Below are 20,562 nucleotides of genomic sequence, written 5' to 3' on the forward strand. Positions count from 1 at the left end.
AGTAAATGATGACAGAATTTTAATTTTGGGTGAACTGTCCCTGACCTACTTTTGATTTATTAATCCAAAAGTTCCCATTTCTATGACTGGTTTCTGTAATTCCATCCATGTTTTGTTTTTTTGCATTGCGGAAACTATAGGTCTCTAATTTAAGAGACTTTCTGATCCAATTTAAGCATTTTTAAGGACCTTAAATTGTGAAAGGTCAAATTATACAGCTTGGAAGAGCCAGGACTTTAAAAAAATATATAACTCAGATTGTGTTCATCTGAAAGCAGAATATCATAGAGACCTAGGATGACTTGAGGGTGAGTAAATCATGGGATAATTTTCATTTTTGGGTGAACTATCCCTTTAAGACCTGTGAAAATCCTTTCATCCAATAGTGTCAGTGCAGTTGAATGAATGAATAATAATTGTCCCACTTTAAAAGGTAAACAACCTACGTTCACAAAACTGACTGTAGCCCAAATCTGATATTGTTATAAAAGACAAAGTGAGCTATAATAATATCAGCAAACGCAACATATTTTCAGTTTTAGTTCTGCACCTTGGATAGTGTCATCCTTCACAACTTCAGTTTCATCATCATCATTCAATCACATCATATTAAATTTCTCATATTACCCTATGCTCATTTTGCTCACACCAGCTGATATACAATTATAGTCTTGATCTGAGCGGTCACTCTGCATTTGAAAGCGTTTTAAATCTTCGAAATCAAGTAAAATAATTCAAAATCAAGTAATTTACACATGCCAAAGTCAAGTTTAATCATATAAAATGTCATTTCCAAACAGCAAAATTGTGGCCAGTGAAAATGCCGAGTGGCTAGTAACTTTGGAAAACCACTAGCCACAGTGGCCGGTGAGCTAAAAAGTTAATGTCAAGCCCTGATTATAACATGTTAAATATGGATTTAAGCCCATCGATTTGCTTCAGAAGGCCTTTATTAACCCCTGGAGGCATATGGAGTACTTTTATGATGGATGGATGCACTTTTTGGGTTTCAAATTTTGGGATGCCATTCACTACCATTATGAAGCATGGTAGAGCCAGGACCTTTTAAATATAACTCTGATTGTATTCACCTGAAAGAAGAATGTCATATACACCTAGGATGACTTGAGGGTGAGTAAATCATGGGATAATTTTCATTTTTGTGTGAACTAACCCTTTAAGACTTTTTTTTAAAAGGGGGGTGAAACACTCAGTTTCAGTCAATCTCATGTCAATCTTGAGTACCTATAGAGTAGTATTGCATCCTTCACATCTCCGAAAAGTCTTTAGTTTTATTATATTTGTAAAAGAAATATAGGCTGTACCGAGTCTTTCCGGAAAAAACCGAGCGCCTGGAGGCGTATCGTGTGGGCGGAGCTAAAGAATGACGAGCCCAAAGTGGTGACGTCCTCAAGCGTGGAGAAACTCATGCTATCGATCTTAGCTAATAGATATGATCCAGAATCAGATCCGGAGGCTGAAATAGAAACAGCAACAGCAGGACGTCCGTCTCTGTGGTATGTACAGTCTTGTTCAAAATAATAGCAGTACAATGTGACTAACCAGAATAATCAAGGTTTTTAGTATATTTTTTATTGCTACGTGGCAAACAAGTTACCAGTAGGTTCAGTAGATTGTCAGAAAACAAATGAGACCCAGCATTCATGATATGCACGCTCTTAAGGCTGTGCAATTGGGCAATTAGTTGAAAGGGGTGTGTTCAAAAAAATAGCAGTGTCTACCTTTGACTGTACAAACTCAAAACTATTTTGTACAAACATTTTTTTTTTCTGGGATTTAGCAATCCTGTGAATCACTAAACTAATATTTAGTTGTATGACCACAGTTTTTTAAAACTGCTTGACATCTGTGTGGCATGGAGTCAACCAACTTGTGGCACCTCTCAGCTGTTATTCCACTCCATGATTCTTTAACAACATTCCACAATTCATTCACATTTCTTGGTTTTGCTTCAGAAACAGCATTTTTGATATCACCCCACAAGTTCTCAATTGGATTAAGGTCTGGAGATTGGGCTAGCCACTCCATAACATTAATTTTGTTGGTTTGGAACCAAGACTTTGCCCGTTTACTAGTGTGTTTTGGGTCATTGTCTTGTTGAAACAACCGTTTCAAGGGCATGTCCTCTTCAGCATAGGGCAACATGACCTCTTCAAGTATTTTAACATATGCAAACTGATCCATGATCCCTGTTATGCGATAAATAGGCCCAACACCATAGTAGGAGAAACATGCCCATATCATGATGCTTGCACCTCCATGCTTCACTGTCTTCACTGTGTACTGTGGCTTGAATTCAGAGTTTGGGGGTCGTCTCACAAACTGCCTGTGGCCCTTGGACCCAAAAAGAACAATTTTACTCTCATCAGTCCACAAAATGTTCCTCCATTTCTCTTTAGGCCAGTTGATGTGTTCTTTGGCAAATTGTAACCTCTTCTGCACATGCCTTTTTTTTAACAGAGGGACTTTGCGGGGGATTCTTGAAAATAGATTAGCTTCACACAGACGTCTTCTAACTGTCACAGTACTTACAGGTAACTCCAGACTGTCTTTGATCATCCTGGAGGTGATCATTGGCTGAGCCTTTGCCATTCTGGTTATTCTTCTATCCATTTTGATGGTTGTCTTCCGTTTTCTTCCACGTCTCTCTGGTTTTGCTCTCCATTTTAAGGCATTGGAGATCATTTTAGCTGAACAGCCTATCATTTTTTGCACCTCTTTATAGGTTTTCCCCTCTCTAATCAACTTTTTAATCAAAGTACGCTGTTCTTCTGAACAATGTCTTGAACGACCCATTTTCCTCAGCTTTCAAATGCATGTTCAACAAGTGTTGGCTTCATCCTTAAATAGGGGCCACCTGATTCACACCTGTTTCTTCACAAAATTGATGACCTCAGTGATTGAATGCCACACTGCTATTTTTTTTAACACACCCCTTTCAACTAATTCAACTAATTGCCCAATTGCACAGCCTTAAGAGCGTGCATATCATGAATGCTGGGTCTTGCTTGTTTTCTGAGAATCTACTGAACCTACTGGTAACTTGTTTGCCACGTAGCAAATAAAAAAATATACTAAAAACCTTGATTATTCTGGTTAGTCACATTGTACTGCTATTATTTTGAACAAGACTGTATGTACTGTATTTAGAGGCCTGTCAACATTTGTCTTTACTCTCAGTTTATGAGGACATGATTCGGTTTATGGACTATTGTATGCGACCAAACCTTAGAAGCAAGCAAAACGGTTTTGCACGTCAGACTAGTGTAACGTTCGAACAGCAATTAAGTCTGTTAGCGCATTTGAATGACGAAGCACGCGATCGTGTCGTTTACTGATGTTTACATACGCGACGATAAGCAACAGCACAGACATTTGAAGCAGTTTTACTCACCGGCTGCTTCCAAAGCAGGACCGAACCTTTGTCGCTGGGACGGCTCCGTCAAAAACACACTTCTTGTGTGGAGATCAGTGTTGCCACAGTTACTTTGAAAAAGTAATCTGATTACTGATTACTCCTTTAAAAAGTAACTTAGTTACTTTACAGATTACTTGATTTTAAAAGTAACTAAGTTAGATTACAAGTTACTTTATTAGTTACATTCAGCAGCTGCCGACAACACCGCTGCCGCCTCAACATAGAAATGACAACCGGTTTTGGCAACACACTTTATTGGAAGTGCATAATGTATCGTGACTAGAGCCCTGCATTTATGCCCGAGCCTGACGGCCCTGACTTTTTTTCGCCCCTTTTTTAGGCTTCTCCTTCGTTTTATATTTATTTTAATAATTAAAAGGAACAATGAGATGTGCTGTGCTGTTGGTAACAACATGAGACCATGATATCTTACGCCACTGTCAAGATACGGCTCGCGCAGGGTTAAAGAGTCCGTTTCTTCAGTGCAGCTGCTAGAGTTATGGCCTTTTTACAACTGGTTCCTTCATTCATTTTCTCTGACCAGGTATCTATCTGATTGCGAAATGACCAGGAGTAGGCCTAAATGTCTTTCGAGACGTATTTAATTCCGATCACTCAAATAAACGAATTCAGAAGCTGCATGAAAGCATTTCAGACGAAACCGGACAAATGTAAATGTATCTGGTTGTTTAAACCACATGTGTAAATTTTACTCCTGGCAAATAATTAAAAAATAAACATATGAGAGCGTGTTATGTAGTCAGATAGATATGATAGTGCTATACTGCAACATCGCTGCAAATGAGTAAAGCAAGCCAACGCAAATGGCCGTAAATTAAACTTTAAAATAAGTCACACAAAACACAATCATCTTCAATATAAATAAATGAGACTAAATGACCTTACCAGTGCTTAGGTCGCTCTCTCTCATATTGCGATCTTTGAATTTGAAATGGGCTGCTGAATAAAATGCTGGAATCTTTTGCTTTGATGTGAACTCCGTTAAATGAGCATATACCGCGGGAATTGAAGATCGGATTTATATTAATTTTGCTGAAGTGTAGGCTATAAGAAAACCTGCATGTACTTTTTTTTTTTTTTTAGATTGTGTAGCCCGTTTCGTTTTTTTTTTTAGCGCCGTTGCGAGCAGTAGGCCTAGGCTAATCTATCTGCCTGCCTCAGCTCGTCAAAAATGCCTTAGTGGTGGTATAATAACTAGCCTACTTTGTTTTTGATGTCAAAGTAGTTATATTTCGTATCATTTCTTTATTAAGTTCATTTAGAAAAATGTTTAGAGCAATTATTTGTTTGTTAAATTAAAGTTTACATTTTTTTATGTGACGACCCAGTGAGTTAACCGCATGTTTAATTGTCTCTCAAACCAACTCTTGAATTGTCTTGCCTATAGAAAACTTTAATTTAACAAACAAAAAATTGCTCTGAACATTTTTCTAAATTAGGTTAATAAAGAAATGAAACGAAAAATAACTACTTTGACATTAAAAACAAAACTGAACTATTTTAATGGCTGAAACAATGTAAAAAAATAAAACAAATAAATAAATAAAAAACACGGGCTCCAGCCTGAATTGGGCTGAGAATTTTGATAAGCTGTCGGTTTTTACTAAGGAAAATGACTAAAATAGTAACTCACAGTGACTTGGATAAGTAACTTTAATCTGATTACTGGTTTGGAAATAGTAACGCGTTAGATTACTCGTTACTGGAAAAAAGTAGTCAGATTAGAGTAACGCGTTACTGGCATCACTGGTGGAGATTCACTTTGCGATGCGACTGAAGCATTTCTGTGTTCAAATCGGTTCAAATGCAGCGCTGCCTTCCCGGAATGCTGTGCTGAAGCGTTGAAGTCGCTTAATGTCAAAGTGGAGGAATGAAGTGGAGCGCGGCGCGGACTATAACCGACATTAGTGTTCATGAACAACTGGATCTGCAGCTGAGCAGTGTTTATGGGCGTGCATTTCCTCTCTCGCTCTAGTCACGCGCGCGTACCGGGAGAAGAGCCCGTACGGCCCATACAAGGACCTTCCGGTCTATTAACGTCAAGCCGACCCATACTCGAAAAAAACTCTCCGAAACTTGTGAGAAACCGGAAGGAGTATTTTTAACACAGAAATACTCCATCAAACGTCCAACATTAGTTTTTGAAACTTTGTCTATGTTTAGGATGGGAATCCAAGTCTTTAACAGTGTAAAAAGCTCAGTATGCATGAAACAGCATTTCACCGCCCTTTAAGACCTGTGGAAACCCTGTCATCCGATAGTGTCAGTGCAGTTGAATGAATGAATATTAAAGGGGGGGTGAAACACTCAGTTTCAGTCAGTGTCATGTCAATCTTGAGTACCTATAGAGTAGCATTGCATCCTGCATATCTCCGAAAAGTCTTTATTTTTTTTATAATTATATAAGAAAGATGCGCTGTTCCGAGTCTTTCCGAAAAAAGCCGAGCGGGTGGGGGCGTGTCGTGTGAGCGGAGCTAAATAATGACGTGTGCTCGCTGCTGCTATTGTGTTGAGTCGAGTGCGTCGTAAAGCTGTGTCATCCCTAACAGCGGGAAAAAAACTTTATTCAAAATAAAAATATGGCTTTTAATCAGATAGAGCCATACATCTATGATCCGGAATCAGACCCAGAGGCTGAAGTTGAACAGGAGCAGCAGCAAAAACGACTAGAGCAGGACGTCTCTATGTGGTACAAGTTATACACTAACTATATAATATGCTTAGCGGCTTGTGTTATTTACATATTTATACTTGAATTATATCGTCGTATTTTTGTCTTTGAAGGTGTACATGTGGGAAGTGCAGTTGTGCACGTGTGTGTGTGTGTTTACGCGTGGTTTGTGTAGACAGTAAGCGGACTGGTTTTGCACAGCAGGATTAGTTAGTGTTTACATAGAAAGACACGGAATAGTAGCGCATTTGAATGAAGAAGCGCGCTTATTTAGTTCAACATATTTCCCCCCTCTTTGTGTATTGTTGTTTGGAGTGCTTTTACAATACACAAACATAAAGTTACACATATAGTGGCCAGCTAAACAAATGTACACGCACTACACATCGCATGTTCCATTGATCAATTAGCTATACGTGATCATGTTTGGGCTACTTGATGAGCATAGGCAAAAACACAGACATTTGAAGCAGTCTTACTCACAGCCTGCGGTACTAACGTTGGGACTGCTCCATCCTTCAGCATTAGGCGATCGGGAAAATCCGGCGTCGAGCTGGGCCTTGTTTATGAAACAGTCGGCACCGAAATGCAGTGAACAGATATAAACATTCGCGCAACTCAGTTGCTGATCTGGAAAAGCAAATTACATCCACTGTTGCCTTAACGCGGGGTTTTTGGGGAATCTGTGCAGGACTGTCTTGGTCTGGCAACCAAAAACGCACTTTTTTGGTGACATTGTTATGTGCACATCACCTGTCCAGCATCCTACAAGCCAGCGCTTTGATGGGCGTAGCCTGTTACTTTCCCTCTCTCTCTCTCACGCGCTTCCGGTAGAATTGTCCGTAAGGCCCATACAAGGAAATTCCGCCCCCATTAACGTCAAAGGGGACGCATGATCGCAAAAAACTTGCCGAAACTTATGACTAACCGGAAGTAGTATTTTTGACAAAGAAATACTCCCATCAAACGTCCACCTTAACTTTTGAAACTTTGTCCATGTTTAGTATGGGATTCCAAGTCTTTAACAGTGTAAAAAGATCAGTATGCATGAAACAGCATTTCACCCCCCCTTTAATTGTCCCATTTTAAAAGGTAAACAACCTACATTCAGAAAACTGACTGTAGCCCAAATCTGATATTGTTATGAAGGACAAAGTGAGCTATAATAATATCAGTGAATGCAATATTTTCATTAGTTATTATTAGTATATTATTCAGTGTATATGCAGGAATCCTGAAGTTAATTTCAATACCTTTTTAAGACTTTTTAAAATATTTGAAGACCTCATCGCACTTCAAGTTCTAATCAGCAACAAACCTTTAACCTAATAAACAGTTGTAGTAGAATGTAGAATTAAAATGTCTATCGTAGACCAATTTTGTATCATTTATGTTTCGCGACATATGGAGGGCGACACATCACCTAACCGCGCATTTCGCAAAATACATGACGTTACCCGTAGACGGCGCGTGCGATCTCAGACTGAGCACCCCGTTGTTTTTTAATACTTATGAGGATGAAAATAAATATATTCATGAATACTTTTTGGAGTCAAACTCTTTTAAAAAAGCTTGAACAAAATGCAATACCTCATAAAATCGTGATTAAAGGGTTAGTTCACCCAAAAATGAAATTGATGTCATTAACTCCTTACCCTAATGTCGTAAGACCTCCGTTCATCTTCACAGTTTAAGATATTTTATATTTAGTCTGAGAGCGTATGCAAGTGTATGCACACTATACTGTCCATTCATAACCGTTTGAATCTTTATTTGAGGATTGAACACAAACGCAGAAGAGAAGCCAATGCTGAATAAAGTCGTAGTTTTTGTTATTTTTGGACCCAAATGTATTTTCGATGCGTCAAGAGACTCTAATTAACCCACTGATGTCTCATATGGACTACTGTGATGATGTTTTTATTCCCTTTCTGGACATGGACAGTATAGTGTGCATACACTTGCATACGCTCTCGGACTAAATATAAAATATCAAACTGTGTGTGAAGATGAACGGAGGTCTTACGGGTGTGGAACGACATTAGGGTGAGGAGTTAATGGCATACTGATACTGATACAAACTCACATACTGATATTGCACTGCACTTTATTCTTGTGTTCCATGTAACTACTCATTATAATGCTGCTTGCACATTACACTCCTGCACTTCTGTTATCCACGTATTTATTTTGATAGTCTCCAGTTTACTTTATCTCACTTATTTTATTCCACATCTCGTATTTTTTTTCTTGATTTATTCATAATTCTACATATGTATATATATAGCACCTTTATCCTATTCCTATTTTATAATTTATTGTGCTTTTTTTGTTAATTTGTAATTTGCTGTCCATGGAGCGGACCTGTTTACATTTCACTGCCGGTTGTATTCTGTATAACTGTGTATGTGACAAATAAAACTCTTGAACTTAAAAAAAGATAAAATAAAAAAATTTCATTTTTGGGTGAACTAACCCTTTAAGAAGTTTTAATACCTTTTAAGGGTCTTCATTTTCCCAAAATGGATTTATCAACTTTTAATAGCTTTTAAGACCCTGCGGGGCTGCGGACACCCTGTTTTAGTTAGTTCTGCACCTTGGATAGTGTCATCCTTCACCACTTCAGTTTCGTCATCATCGTTCAGGCAGTAAACCGTTTCTCTCTTGACGTCGTCCCGCTGGTGACTCTGAGCATCCACCACGGCCCAGGACTTCTTCACCTTCTCCTCCGTCACCTTACAGCCAGCCAACACAATATTAGACCAGATCAGATTCAGGGCTGCACGATTTGGTGAAAATATATAATTGCGATTATTCTGGTTAAAATTGCGATTGCGATTTAATATGCGATTATTATTATTTATTTAAAAAAAATTACACAAATGAAAAGTTTGTGTATATAACATTTTATGTTTATATGTTAATATGACATAATAATTATGATTATTATTACTGCTAAATTAAAAAAAAAAAAAAAAAGAAACCATTACAATAACACCACAACACCATCACTATTACCATTACAATAACATTTTCATAATTAAAAATTAAAAATAGAGCATGTCAGAATAAATTTAACAATATAATAATACTAATTATTATTTTTGTAATATTTTACAGAAAACTTGTTTTACAACAACAACAAAAAACTGCTGGGTTACCTATTAATATGCAGACAGCCTATGACTAAAAAATATTAGAAAGGTCTAAGCCTAATGAGTTATTGTAATATATATATATATATATATACTATCTGTGATGTCAATTTCAATGTATGTGTCTTTAATATGAAATATTAACCTTGTGTGCAGCCACTGTGGAGGAAAAACTCCTGTACATTGAAGACTTAATCGTGCAGCCCTAATTAGATTGTATTCTGGGGTAGGGGTTTTCAAACTTTATGATGCCAAGGACCCCCAAATATGATTAACCTTTTTATAAGGGACCCCTTTCCTAAAATCCATCTATTTTTATGTATGAAAAACATTTAAACTGTTAGATGAATGTATGTGCGACATTATAAATACAATATATACATAAACTGGCTATACTTAATGTTGAATGTATAAACATGAAGAAAATTATTTATATGAGAAACTTTCACAATAAATGTATGTAAGCAGCTTATGTACCATGTTAAGGATACTGACTACAACAAAAGTGAGCAAAATAAAGGGAACTATAGTGAAGAAAACACTCATTACAAAGATACAAAGCAAACACAAATCCTGGAAAGTATGTATATGGCAAGAAAGGAGAGCAATATTTAGAAATTAAACAGTTAAAAATGTTAGGTAGACAGAATTTTTGCTTTGTCTTTTTATTCTCTGAAATTTTCTAGGGACCCCTTTGAACCTTCTGGAGGACCCCTGGGGGGTCCCCAGACCCCAGTTTGAAAACCCGTTCTGGGGAACACATTGAACATGATCCGTAAGGAACTCACAGCTTTGTATCCAACGATGCGGATGGTCAGTGAGCTGCCGATGGTCAGCTGACAGGGCCAAGCCATTGGCCTCCTGTCGATACGCTTGAAGATGGACAGCTTCTCCAGAGCATCACTGCAGCAAACATCAACACAATCACTATTTGACTAATGAACACTTTCCCAGGATTACATGTGTTCCAATTTGTACTGTATATCAGGTACTAATCATTTGAGTTAATAGATTTAAACGACTATTATCAGAGTACAAATAAGATCTCACACTGGAGAAATGATGTTGAAAATTCAGCCTGGTCATCACAGGAAAAAATTATATATTAAAACTTATTCAAATAGAAAATAGTTATTTTAAATTGTAATAATATTTCACAATATTACTGTATTTTTATTATATAAAAGCAACCTTGGTGAGCACAAGAGACTTTAAATAAGACCTTAAATGGACTGACGGAGGTTAATTCGCAGGCAAGTTTTACTCAAAAGAATCAGTATTAGGGATGGCTCGATACCACAATTTTGGCTTCGGTACGGTACCACAATCTAATACCGAAGTACCGATATTAAATCGATACCACAAGGTCTGATATTAGCGCGGGTATATTGCACGCGAATGAGAACAATTATGCAAGTTTTGAGTTTATAAAGTGGGAAATTACCACAAATGTTTATTAGTAAATTAATCAGCGAAGCTTATCACATCAAATCAGTCATTTGAAAACTTTCTTGTGAGAAATAATTTCAGCAAAAATCTCTCAAAATTAGCTAATTGCTTCTGGTTTCAAAAGACATCGCACTACACTAAAGCAATCTGCATAATCCGATTCAACATTTCACGCTCGTCTCGGGATGGAGAACGGAAATCATTTGAACACGCAAGAGATTTTATAGCATTTCGTAATAACAGTTACAGGAGATATGAGCTCATACGACACACACACACACGCCTGTCACTTAGTCACGCTCGCACATTACACATTAAGTTTCCTTAAACAGTCAAATGCCCAGAATTATGTACAAATGTCCGTCTTTAGTGAGTATTCACATAAACACAGTCGGTTGTGTCTAACGCGGATGTAAATAGTGCAATAGTATGCGTGCAAATATAATGAGATCTAAATGTCATTGGTTGAAACGAAGATTGGAGATTGTGATATTTGATCTTATGTTAGGCTGTGTGTGTGCGTTGATCAGTGTTAAAAAAACAAAAATGTCTAAATGAGATGGTTTGAATGATCCACTGACCTGTCGATCTCTTAAGAAGTCCTAAAGTCAGGATAGTGACAGATGCTTCTTGGCTAGGTTTGATGGTTCTTCATCAGTTTTATAAGCAAAGTCATTACAAATGTCACTTCTACTCCTCTCTTTATTCATTCGTTTTGGGCATCTTGAGTGAGATTCGACTGCTTTATCCATTTTGCCCGTCTATGTTGTTGTCACATTTGCCGGTTGTTTCGGGTCAGTTGGGGTAGCGCGCTGCCATCTAGCGGTGAACTTCGGAAAAGCAGCATATACCGAAATGTGCCAAATCATGATATCGTACCGTTTTAAATAAAACATATACCGGTATTTTTCCAGTACCGGTATATCGCGCATCCCTAATCAGTATATAATTGATGATGATTTATTTGTAAAGCCTGTAACTCACACTATTAAAATTTCCTGACATTTCCATGAACTTCAGGCTTTTAGTTATACTGACAGTTAAATGGCTCACCAAAGAAAATCAAAGCTCTTTTTATAAGTCGCTCTGAATAAGTATCTGCACTTTACAGTTCACTTCCTACGGCCCCTGGAGTGAGTGCTGTGGGCTTAAGTGCCTCGCCTGATGTGCGTTACAGTGAGTGTGTGTGGCTGATTCATGTCAGCGTCCTCAGACATTCTAACAGCTACTAATACAGTGCTGGAAATAATGACTTTAAATTCTATAATTATTAAAAATGATTAAGAAAAACTTTAAATATAATAAAAATGTCTTTATACATTTATATTTTTTATTGTAATATAATATTTAATATTTATTAAACAATTACAATATTTTACTAATTTATTTGATAATTTTATATATTTTATAATTAAAAAAATATTTTATCATACTTTTTAATATTACAAATGATTGAAAAAACTTTACAATTTGCACAAATATATGTAAAACTTTTTTATACATGAACTATATATATATATATATATATATATATATATATATATATACACAGAATAATATATTTATGTTATATAGCATCTATTGTATGTAATGATTAAATTATATTATTATATTAATTCATTAAAATGTGAAAAATATTTTTCTTTTATATTATTTTATAATTATAAAAAGTTATTTTACTATACATTTCAATATTTAAAAAAAATTCCACATTTAAACCAATTTGCACAAATTAATTATTTATTGTATTATCATACATTACAATTTTTATATATATATATATATATATATATATATATATATATATATTAAAATAGATTATTAATTTCAAATTCAAATTAATTTCATTAAATTCAAATATAAAAAATATACTTTTTTTAGTTATATAATGTTACAATACATTGTAATATGAAAACAATATATGTAAAACTTTTTTATACATGAACAATATATATATATTAGGGCCAGGACTCGATTAAAAAAAATTATCTAATTAATTAGAGGCTTTGTAATTAATTAATCGAAATTAATCACATTTTAATTGCATATAAATATTTGACCTGGAACAATGAGAAGTAATTTTTCACATTTTTAGCATACCATTGAATAATGACTGAATACATAAGCTTAATCAACAAAATATTGTTTATTTATTTCAGTCCAGCAGACCAGTGCAATGTTTGCCATTAAGTTTAGCAAAAGCATATTTGTGATATTTGAGGCTCGATGTGCTGCGGTGATACGCAAATTCCTTGTTGTATAGCAGGGGTGTCCAATCCTGCTTCTGGAGGGCCATTGTCCTGCAGAGTTTAGCTCTAACCCCAATTAAACACACCTGTACCAGCTAATTAAGGTCTTATTAGGCATACTAGAAACTTTAGCAGTGTGTTGAGGCAAGCTGGAGCTAAACTCTGCAGGACAGTGGCCCTCCAGGACCGACTATGGACACCCCTGTTGTATAGCTTGCACACAACCAAAGGATGTCAACGCTTCCATCCTTTCGTTTTTTAAAACAAAATTTCCCATCCACGGGGCCAAGCAATGCGGTCTCATCAGCTTCTTCGTTCATGTTCACTATGGTTTGTTGTTGTCGTGACTCATGAGCGCTAGTTGGTGTTCCAGTATAATCGGTCCGTCGAAACTCATTCATTAAAGAAAGCATTCCACGGTGCAAAAATAAGTGTGGTTAATTATTTTGCGTAATTAATTAACGCGTTAAAGTCCCGGCCTGTTAAAGTCCTGGTTTAAAACTTTAAACCATTTTGCACAAATATATGTAAAACATTTACTTTATACATTAAAAATATATATATATTATAAAATATGTTTGTCATATATATCTCACTTTTTACTTGTACTTTTTATAACATTTTATAAAAATGTATTGATTTATTATTAAAAAATTATAATGATATTATTTTCATTATAAATTCTCATACTAAATAAAACATATTTTATAACATAATATTTCATAATATAAAGAAATTGTGCACGAATTATATTTTCCACTTGCAGATATGAATTTATACCTAAAGGTGTAGACCTCCTCCAGGCCGTCCTCCTCATCTAGGCTGGTCATGATCTGTTTGACCATCTCCAGTCCTTGAGTCTGCGCTCTGCTCAAGCCTTTTCCTGGACGGGATGGAGCTGCTGATGGCCCCGGTCCATCCCCTTCACCATTCGCTCTGTCCTCATCATCCACAGGGAACGGCAAACTAAACGGATCAAACAAAATGAATATCAGTGCAGTTTGATTAGCCTGGATGCCAGCCGAACTCAGCCCTGTCCACAACATTTGAGCTCGGGCGGTTCGGTCTGGACTTGATCCATAGAGGAGTAATTATCCCCGAACAGAAACTGTTCAGACCAATGAAATCATCAGGGCAGGCTCTAGGCGATGACGGACAGATGATCAACAGTAACGTAATCACGCATGTCATCAAAGGAGCTTGGGTTGATATGTTCTAATCCTAAACGGAGAGCTTGTTCGTATATGCGTTCACTTTCACTATTTCACTCAGAAATGATGATCATGTCAGTAAGTAAATGTGTATCCTTAAATTCTTTTTTTTACAACACAAGATAATTTATTCCAGCGCGCGTGCAGACAGTGTTGCCAAGTTTTTACAACAAAATCCGCCAACTAATAGTCCAAAACAATAGCTTATCAGGGGGTTCTCCAGGAAAAAATGGCATTTGGGGGGTAAAATGTGTGTTGTTTTGGCAAGGTTGCTGCTAAAATTCACATTCCTGGGTCTATATATCACAAAATGTAGGTCGCTTCAACCCGCGGACATAGAAAACAACCTGTGGAAAAACGTAGACTTGGCAACACAGTGCATTTGAGCTCTGTTGACATTTGACAACTAACGTTATGCGTTGCTCCGTTGCTCTGATTGGTTGTAGGTCTATCCAATTGAGGTCCTGGTTTGGTTGAAACACACCTCATAATCGCAGCCCAATGGAGCATCAGACTCATATTCTGACTAGAACTGAGTATGACCACGTCAGGCAAGAGTTTGATACAGGACTGCCAATAATCAACAGTTTAGAATTAGTCTCACACAACCAGAAAATTGACTGAAAGCATCAAATCTGGGTCCCTTTGCATCTTAAGAGAACCACTCATTAGACAGGAAGAGACTTCATAATGTGTGACATATATAAAGTACATTCAACTATATATAGATCATTTCTTCCTAAGAGAGAAAAAGACTTTATTGTCTAGCCCTGTTGTTATTATCAGTGCATGTGTCTTACAAGAACTGCATGGTGATGCCAGCTTTCTTCAAGTTTTGGATGATAATGTCCAGCTGGTCTGCCGAGGTCTGTATGTTCAGATCCGTCAGCAGAACGATGTTCAGACGCTCGTATTTCTTCCCCCTAAAAAACAAATAAAATGTGCGAATGCAGCAGTGAAACCCCTTGATTGCATTTTAAGAGGAAAAACAGAAAATTATCTCACATGGTTTCTTTCTGCAGAAGGTCCATGCAAACCACAAGAGCATCAAGCCCTGATAAATCAGTCAAGGACTTCACATAGTAACATTAACATGTATACAAAAGATTATATTAAGTTAAATGAGAGATTCCCAAACTTTAATGTCAGCCAAACCACTTTGACATAAAATGTTTAAAGATGTTAATAATTTAACTACACATTCACAATTCTCTGATGTAGGTTAATGGTCACATGACATGCAGGTAAACAAATGAAATATTTCTCATAAAATTAACAAATAATTTTTTAGATAATACAATTATTAATTTATATTATTTCATTTTTATTTAAAAATTATTAAATAAAAATGTCCTATTCATTTATTTTAATATAATAAAAATGTTGTGTTCAATTTAATTTATTTATATGATAATAAAAATGTTAATGGTCACATGACATGCACGTAAACAAATGTACAAAAATATTTCTTATAAAATTACCAAACAATTAGATAATAAAAGTATTATTTTTTATTATTTGGTTTTTATTATTTTGTGTTAATTTGATCTTAATTAAACTTATAAAAAATAATAATAAAAAAAATCATTTATTTCAATGTAATATGTTTGATTTGATTAATTATTAGCATTTTATTAAAACACAACCACACTGTGGTTCCCTGATGAACACATTTTTATTAATTTCATATTATTAAATTGTATAGAAAAATAATTAAATGGAATAATCCTTGTTTATTTAAATATAAAAAATCTTATAAATGTATATACTAATTAATAAAACATATTTTATAATAAAGAAATTGGTCATGATTCCTTGAAGTGAAAAATAGTTTAAATAATCATTAGTAGTTCCCTTATGAACCACAGTTTGAAAACCCTCAATACAATTATCTATTTTATATTATCTAATTTTTTATTTAAAAAATACTTAAATTAAATTGAATAATTCTTATTTATTTAAATATAAAAAACTATTTTAGTTATATATTTAGAAAATATATTATATTACATACATTTTTATACTAAATAATAAAACATATTTTATAATATAAAGAAATAGTTCAAAATTTCCCAATATGGGAAATCAAATCATCTAAATAATTATTTAAAAAAAAGTACCACTAAAGTTCCCTCATGAACAACAGTCTGCAAAATTAAATAAAATAAAATAAAAAATAAATAAAAATAAATAAATAACATCTCAAATAAAAAAATAAAAAAATTAATTAAATTAAATAAATAATAAATGATTTGTCTTCTACCTTTGTTTCATATATTTTACAATACACAAAATACATCAAACGGTCCATGAATTGGGCCAACACTGTCTCATGAGATCAATAAAGTGCGCTGTCGTCTTATCTTATCAATGATTATATGGTAACAGTTACAGGAAGGATACAGTCTGCTTGCTGACCACCAGGTTGAAGTTCACTTTCAATCTCTTGGAGCAGCTCAAAGTCAGGCATCATGAGGTGACGGTGAACCGTGATGTTCTCATACTGCCCGTCTACGGCCAGAGAGTTTTTAGTGCCATCAGTACCAAACAGCACCAGACCCACCTCGTCTTTATTCTCAGCAAACACCTGTAATATACCAAGAGCTTGATCGACGTCCTGTGTAATAGCAAGCATATATAATACATCAATTGAGAACATTGAGATCAAACCTGCCGCTGGATGAACTTCTGGATGACTTTTTTGGCTTGTTCAAAGGGAGGCTCCTGGCCCGGCTCAGAGTTGCTCATGGAGAAACCCACATCCATGCACAGCACCAACGCTGACTACAGAAAGAGAGCAAAAGACTGACAGCTGAGGATACATGCAGAAAAACAATATTCACCTCACAGGTCTATGGAAGCTTTTTCTTTGCAACGGAATAAAAAAGTAGTAAATGCAACTTTATCTCACAATTCCAACTTTATATCTCGCAATTATGACTGCGGAGTTGTGAGAAAAGAAGTCAGAATTATGGGATATTATCTATCTTGACTTGCAATTTAAAAAAGGTAATTGCAACTTTATATTCTAATTCGCAATTCCGAGTTTATATCCCACAAGTCTTATTTTTCACGCAATTCTGATTTTTCTATCCCACAAATCTTTTTCTCACAATTCCTAGTTTACTGTATATCCTACAATTCTTACATTTTCTCGCAATTCTGACTTTATAACTTTCAGTTGTGACTTTCCCCCTCAGAATTGTGATCTAATTTTACAATTAAAAAAAGGTAATAGCAACTTCATATCCCACAATTCTGTCTTTTTTTCTCCTCACAATTCTGACTTTATAACTCGCAATTCCGAATTACAGAATTGTACGATATAAACTTGGAATTGCGAGAAAAGATGTCAGAATTGTGGGATACAATCTATCTTGCAATTAAAAAAAGGTAATCGCAACTTTATATCTCACAATTCTGACTCGCAATTCCGAGTTTATATCCCACAATCCTTACTTTTTTTCTAACAAATCTGACTTTTTTTCTAGCTTTCAATTCTGACTTTTCCCCTCAGAATTGTGAGATATAATTAATTTTGCAATTAAGAAAGTAATCGCAATTTTATATCTCACAATTCTGACTTTATATCTCACAAATCTAAATTTAGTCACAAATCTGACTTTATAACTTTCAATTCCGACTTTTTCCCCTCAGAATTGTGAGAAATTAAATCAGAATTGTGGGATATAATCAATTTTGCAATTAAAAAAGGTAATCGCAAATTTATATCTCTCAATTCCGACTTTATATCTCACAATTCTGACTTTATATCTCTCAATTCTGACTTTATATCTCACAATTCTGACTTTATATCTCTCAATTCTGACTTTATATCTCTCAATTCTGACTTTATATCTCACAATTCTGACTTTATATCTCTCAATTCCGACTTTATATCTCACAATTCTGACTTTATATCTCACAATTCCGACTTTATATCTCACAATTCTGACTTTATATCTCTCAATTCCGACTTTATATCTCACAATTCTGACTTTATATCTCTCAATTCCGACTTTATATCTCACAATTCTGACTTTATATCTCTCAATTCTGACTTTATATCTCACAATTCTGGCTTTATATCTCTCAATTCTGACTTTATATCTCTCAATTCTGACTTTATATCTCACAATTCTGACTTTATATCTCTCAATTCCGACTTTATATCTCACAATTCTGACTTTATATCTCACAATTCCGACTTTATATCTCACAATTCTGACTTTATATCTCTCAATTCCGACTTTATATCTCACAATTCTGACTTTATATCTCTCAATTCCGACTTTATATCTCACAATTCTGACTTTATATCTCTCAATTCTGACTTTATATCTCTCAATTCTGACTTTATATCTCTCAATTCTGACTTTATATCTCACAATTCTGACTTTATATCTCACAATTCTGACTTTATATCTCACAAATCTAAATTTATATCTCTCAATTCTGACTTTATATCTCTCAATTCTGACTTTATATCTCACAATTCTGACTTTATATCTCACAAATCTAAATTTATATCTCTCAATTCTGACTTTATATCTCTCAATTCTGACTTTATATCTCACAATTCTGACTTTATATCTCTCAATTCTGACTTTATATCTCACAAATCTAAATTTATATCTCTCAATTCTCACTTTATATCTCACAATTCTCCCTTTATATCTCTCAATTCTGACTTTATATCTCTCAATTCTGACTTTATATCTCTCAATTCTGACTTTATATCTCACAATTCTGACTTTATATCTCTCAATTCTGACTTTATATCTCTCAATTCTGACTTTATATCTCACAAATCTAAATTTATATCTCTCAATTCTGACTTTATATCTCACAATTCTGACTTTATATCTCTCAATTCTGACTTTATATCTCACAATTCTGACTTTATATCTCTCAATTCTGACTTTATATCTCTCAATTCTGACTTTATATCTCTCAATTCTGACTTTATATCTCTCAATTCTGACTTTATATCTCACAAATCTAAATTTATATCTCTCAATTCTGACTTTATATCTCTCAATTCTGACTTTATATCTCACAATTCTGACTTTATATCTCTCAATTCTGACTTTATATCTCTCAATTCTGACTTTATATCTCTCAATTCTGACTTTATATCTCTCAATTCTGACTTTATATCTCACAATTCTGACTTTATATCTCACAATTCTGACTTTATATCTCTCAATTCTGACTTTATATCTCACAAATCTAAATTTATATCTCTCAATTCTGACTTTATATCTCACAATTCTGACTTTATATCTCTCAATTCTGACTTTATATCTCACAATTCTGACTTTATATCTCACAAATCTGACTTTATAACAATTGTGACTTTTTCCCGTGCTTTTCCTCAGAATTGTGAGATTAAAAAATCCAGAAATATCCTTATCCGTGGCGAAAACAAGATTTCACAGAATTTTTCTTCATCGTTTCACAGAGCGAGAGTTTGTGAATTATGCGGGTTTGAAATAACATGAAAGTGCAAAATTATGACAGAATTATCTTCTTCTTTTTTTGCATGAACCATTACTTTAATCATTAAACTATTAACTTTGATGAACGTGCACATTGATTTGACTTATTTATGAAACAAAAATGAGATCTCATTTGTTATGTAGACTAGAGATTATGCTTGACTCTTCTGTCTCAGATGTCACGTGTCTCCATCTTCAGAAAATCTCAAAGTGTGCTCAGATTTTATTAAAAAGCTATTAAAGTCTGCAATCAAAGACAACAGAGTTACGATTTTACTGAGGATCTTAATATATACAGAAACATTTGTATTAACTATTTCACTGAGCAAATAAAATAATATATATTTCTGTATGACAGCATTTGTATTATTCAAATGTATAAATCCCATCTATTTTTATTAACCTACCTGAGATAAATGTATAATACTTGACTATATCTGATACTTAAATCTGCTTTAGTAACTCAAGAATGACACTTATTTTCAACAATTTATGATTAAGTCGGTGAAACTTTCTGTGCTGTGTAAATACGGACATAAATACAAACCAGATGGTGAGAGTATGCTTCACGTGAAAAAGTTAAGTAACATTCGTTAATAATAATAAAACAAACGTTTGATTATGAAGACCAGTAATGACTGAATTACCTTCGCCGCTCGCGCCATCGCTACTGGTTTCCGTCTGTTATTGTTCCGGGTGAGTAAATGAACGGATGATACAAGGTTCCGCCTCAGACAGTGAAACAAAACAATTATAAAACAACTAAGTTAACTGTTTTTGTTCCTATATTCCAGGATAATTGACAATGCTTTAATATAATTTTAACATAATTTAAAACAGTTTTAAACATCACTTAAACGTAAAAT

General features: G+C 34.5%; 1 protein-coding gene across 1 annotated transcript in view; it reads right to left on the reverse strand.

The window, feature by feature from the left end:
- Window positions 1-20,443, reverse strand: part of xrcc5 (X-ray repair complementing defective repair in Chinese hamster cells 5) — a 33,735-nt gene extending 13,292 nt beyond the window's left edge. Inside the window, exons 1-8 of the mRNA XM_067444619.1 lie at window positions 20,344-20,443; window positions 16,866-16,979; window positions 16,599-16,782; window positions 15,201-15,249; window positions 14,996-15,118; window positions 13,765-13,950; window positions 10,075-10,189; window positions 8,728-8,866 (exon numbers count right to left, since the gene is read on the reverse strand). Coding sequence (XP_067300720.1) covers window positions 8,728-8,866; window positions 10,075-10,189; window positions 13,765-13,950; window positions 14,996-15,118; window positions 15,201-15,249; window positions 16,599-16,782; window positions 16,866-16,979; window positions 20,344-20,361 — 928 coding nt within the window. The 5' untranslated portion in view covers window positions 20,362-20,443. The remainder of the gene's footprint in view (window positions 1-8,727; window positions 8,867-10,074; window positions 10,190-13,764; window positions 13,951-14,995; window positions 15,119-15,200; window positions 15,250-16,598; window positions 16,783-16,865; window positions 16,980-20,343) is intronic.
- Between the last annotated feature and the right edge of the window lie 119 nt (window positions 20,444-20,562).

This window comes from Pseudorasbora parva, chromosome 5 (assembly GCF_024679245.1).
Source record: "Pseudorasbora parva isolate DD20220531a chromosome 5, ASM2467924v1, whole genome shotgun sequence".
Classification (NCBI taxonomy): Eukaryota; Metazoa; Chordata; class Actinopteri; order Cypriniformes; family Gobionidae; genus Pseudorasbora; species Pseudorasbora parva.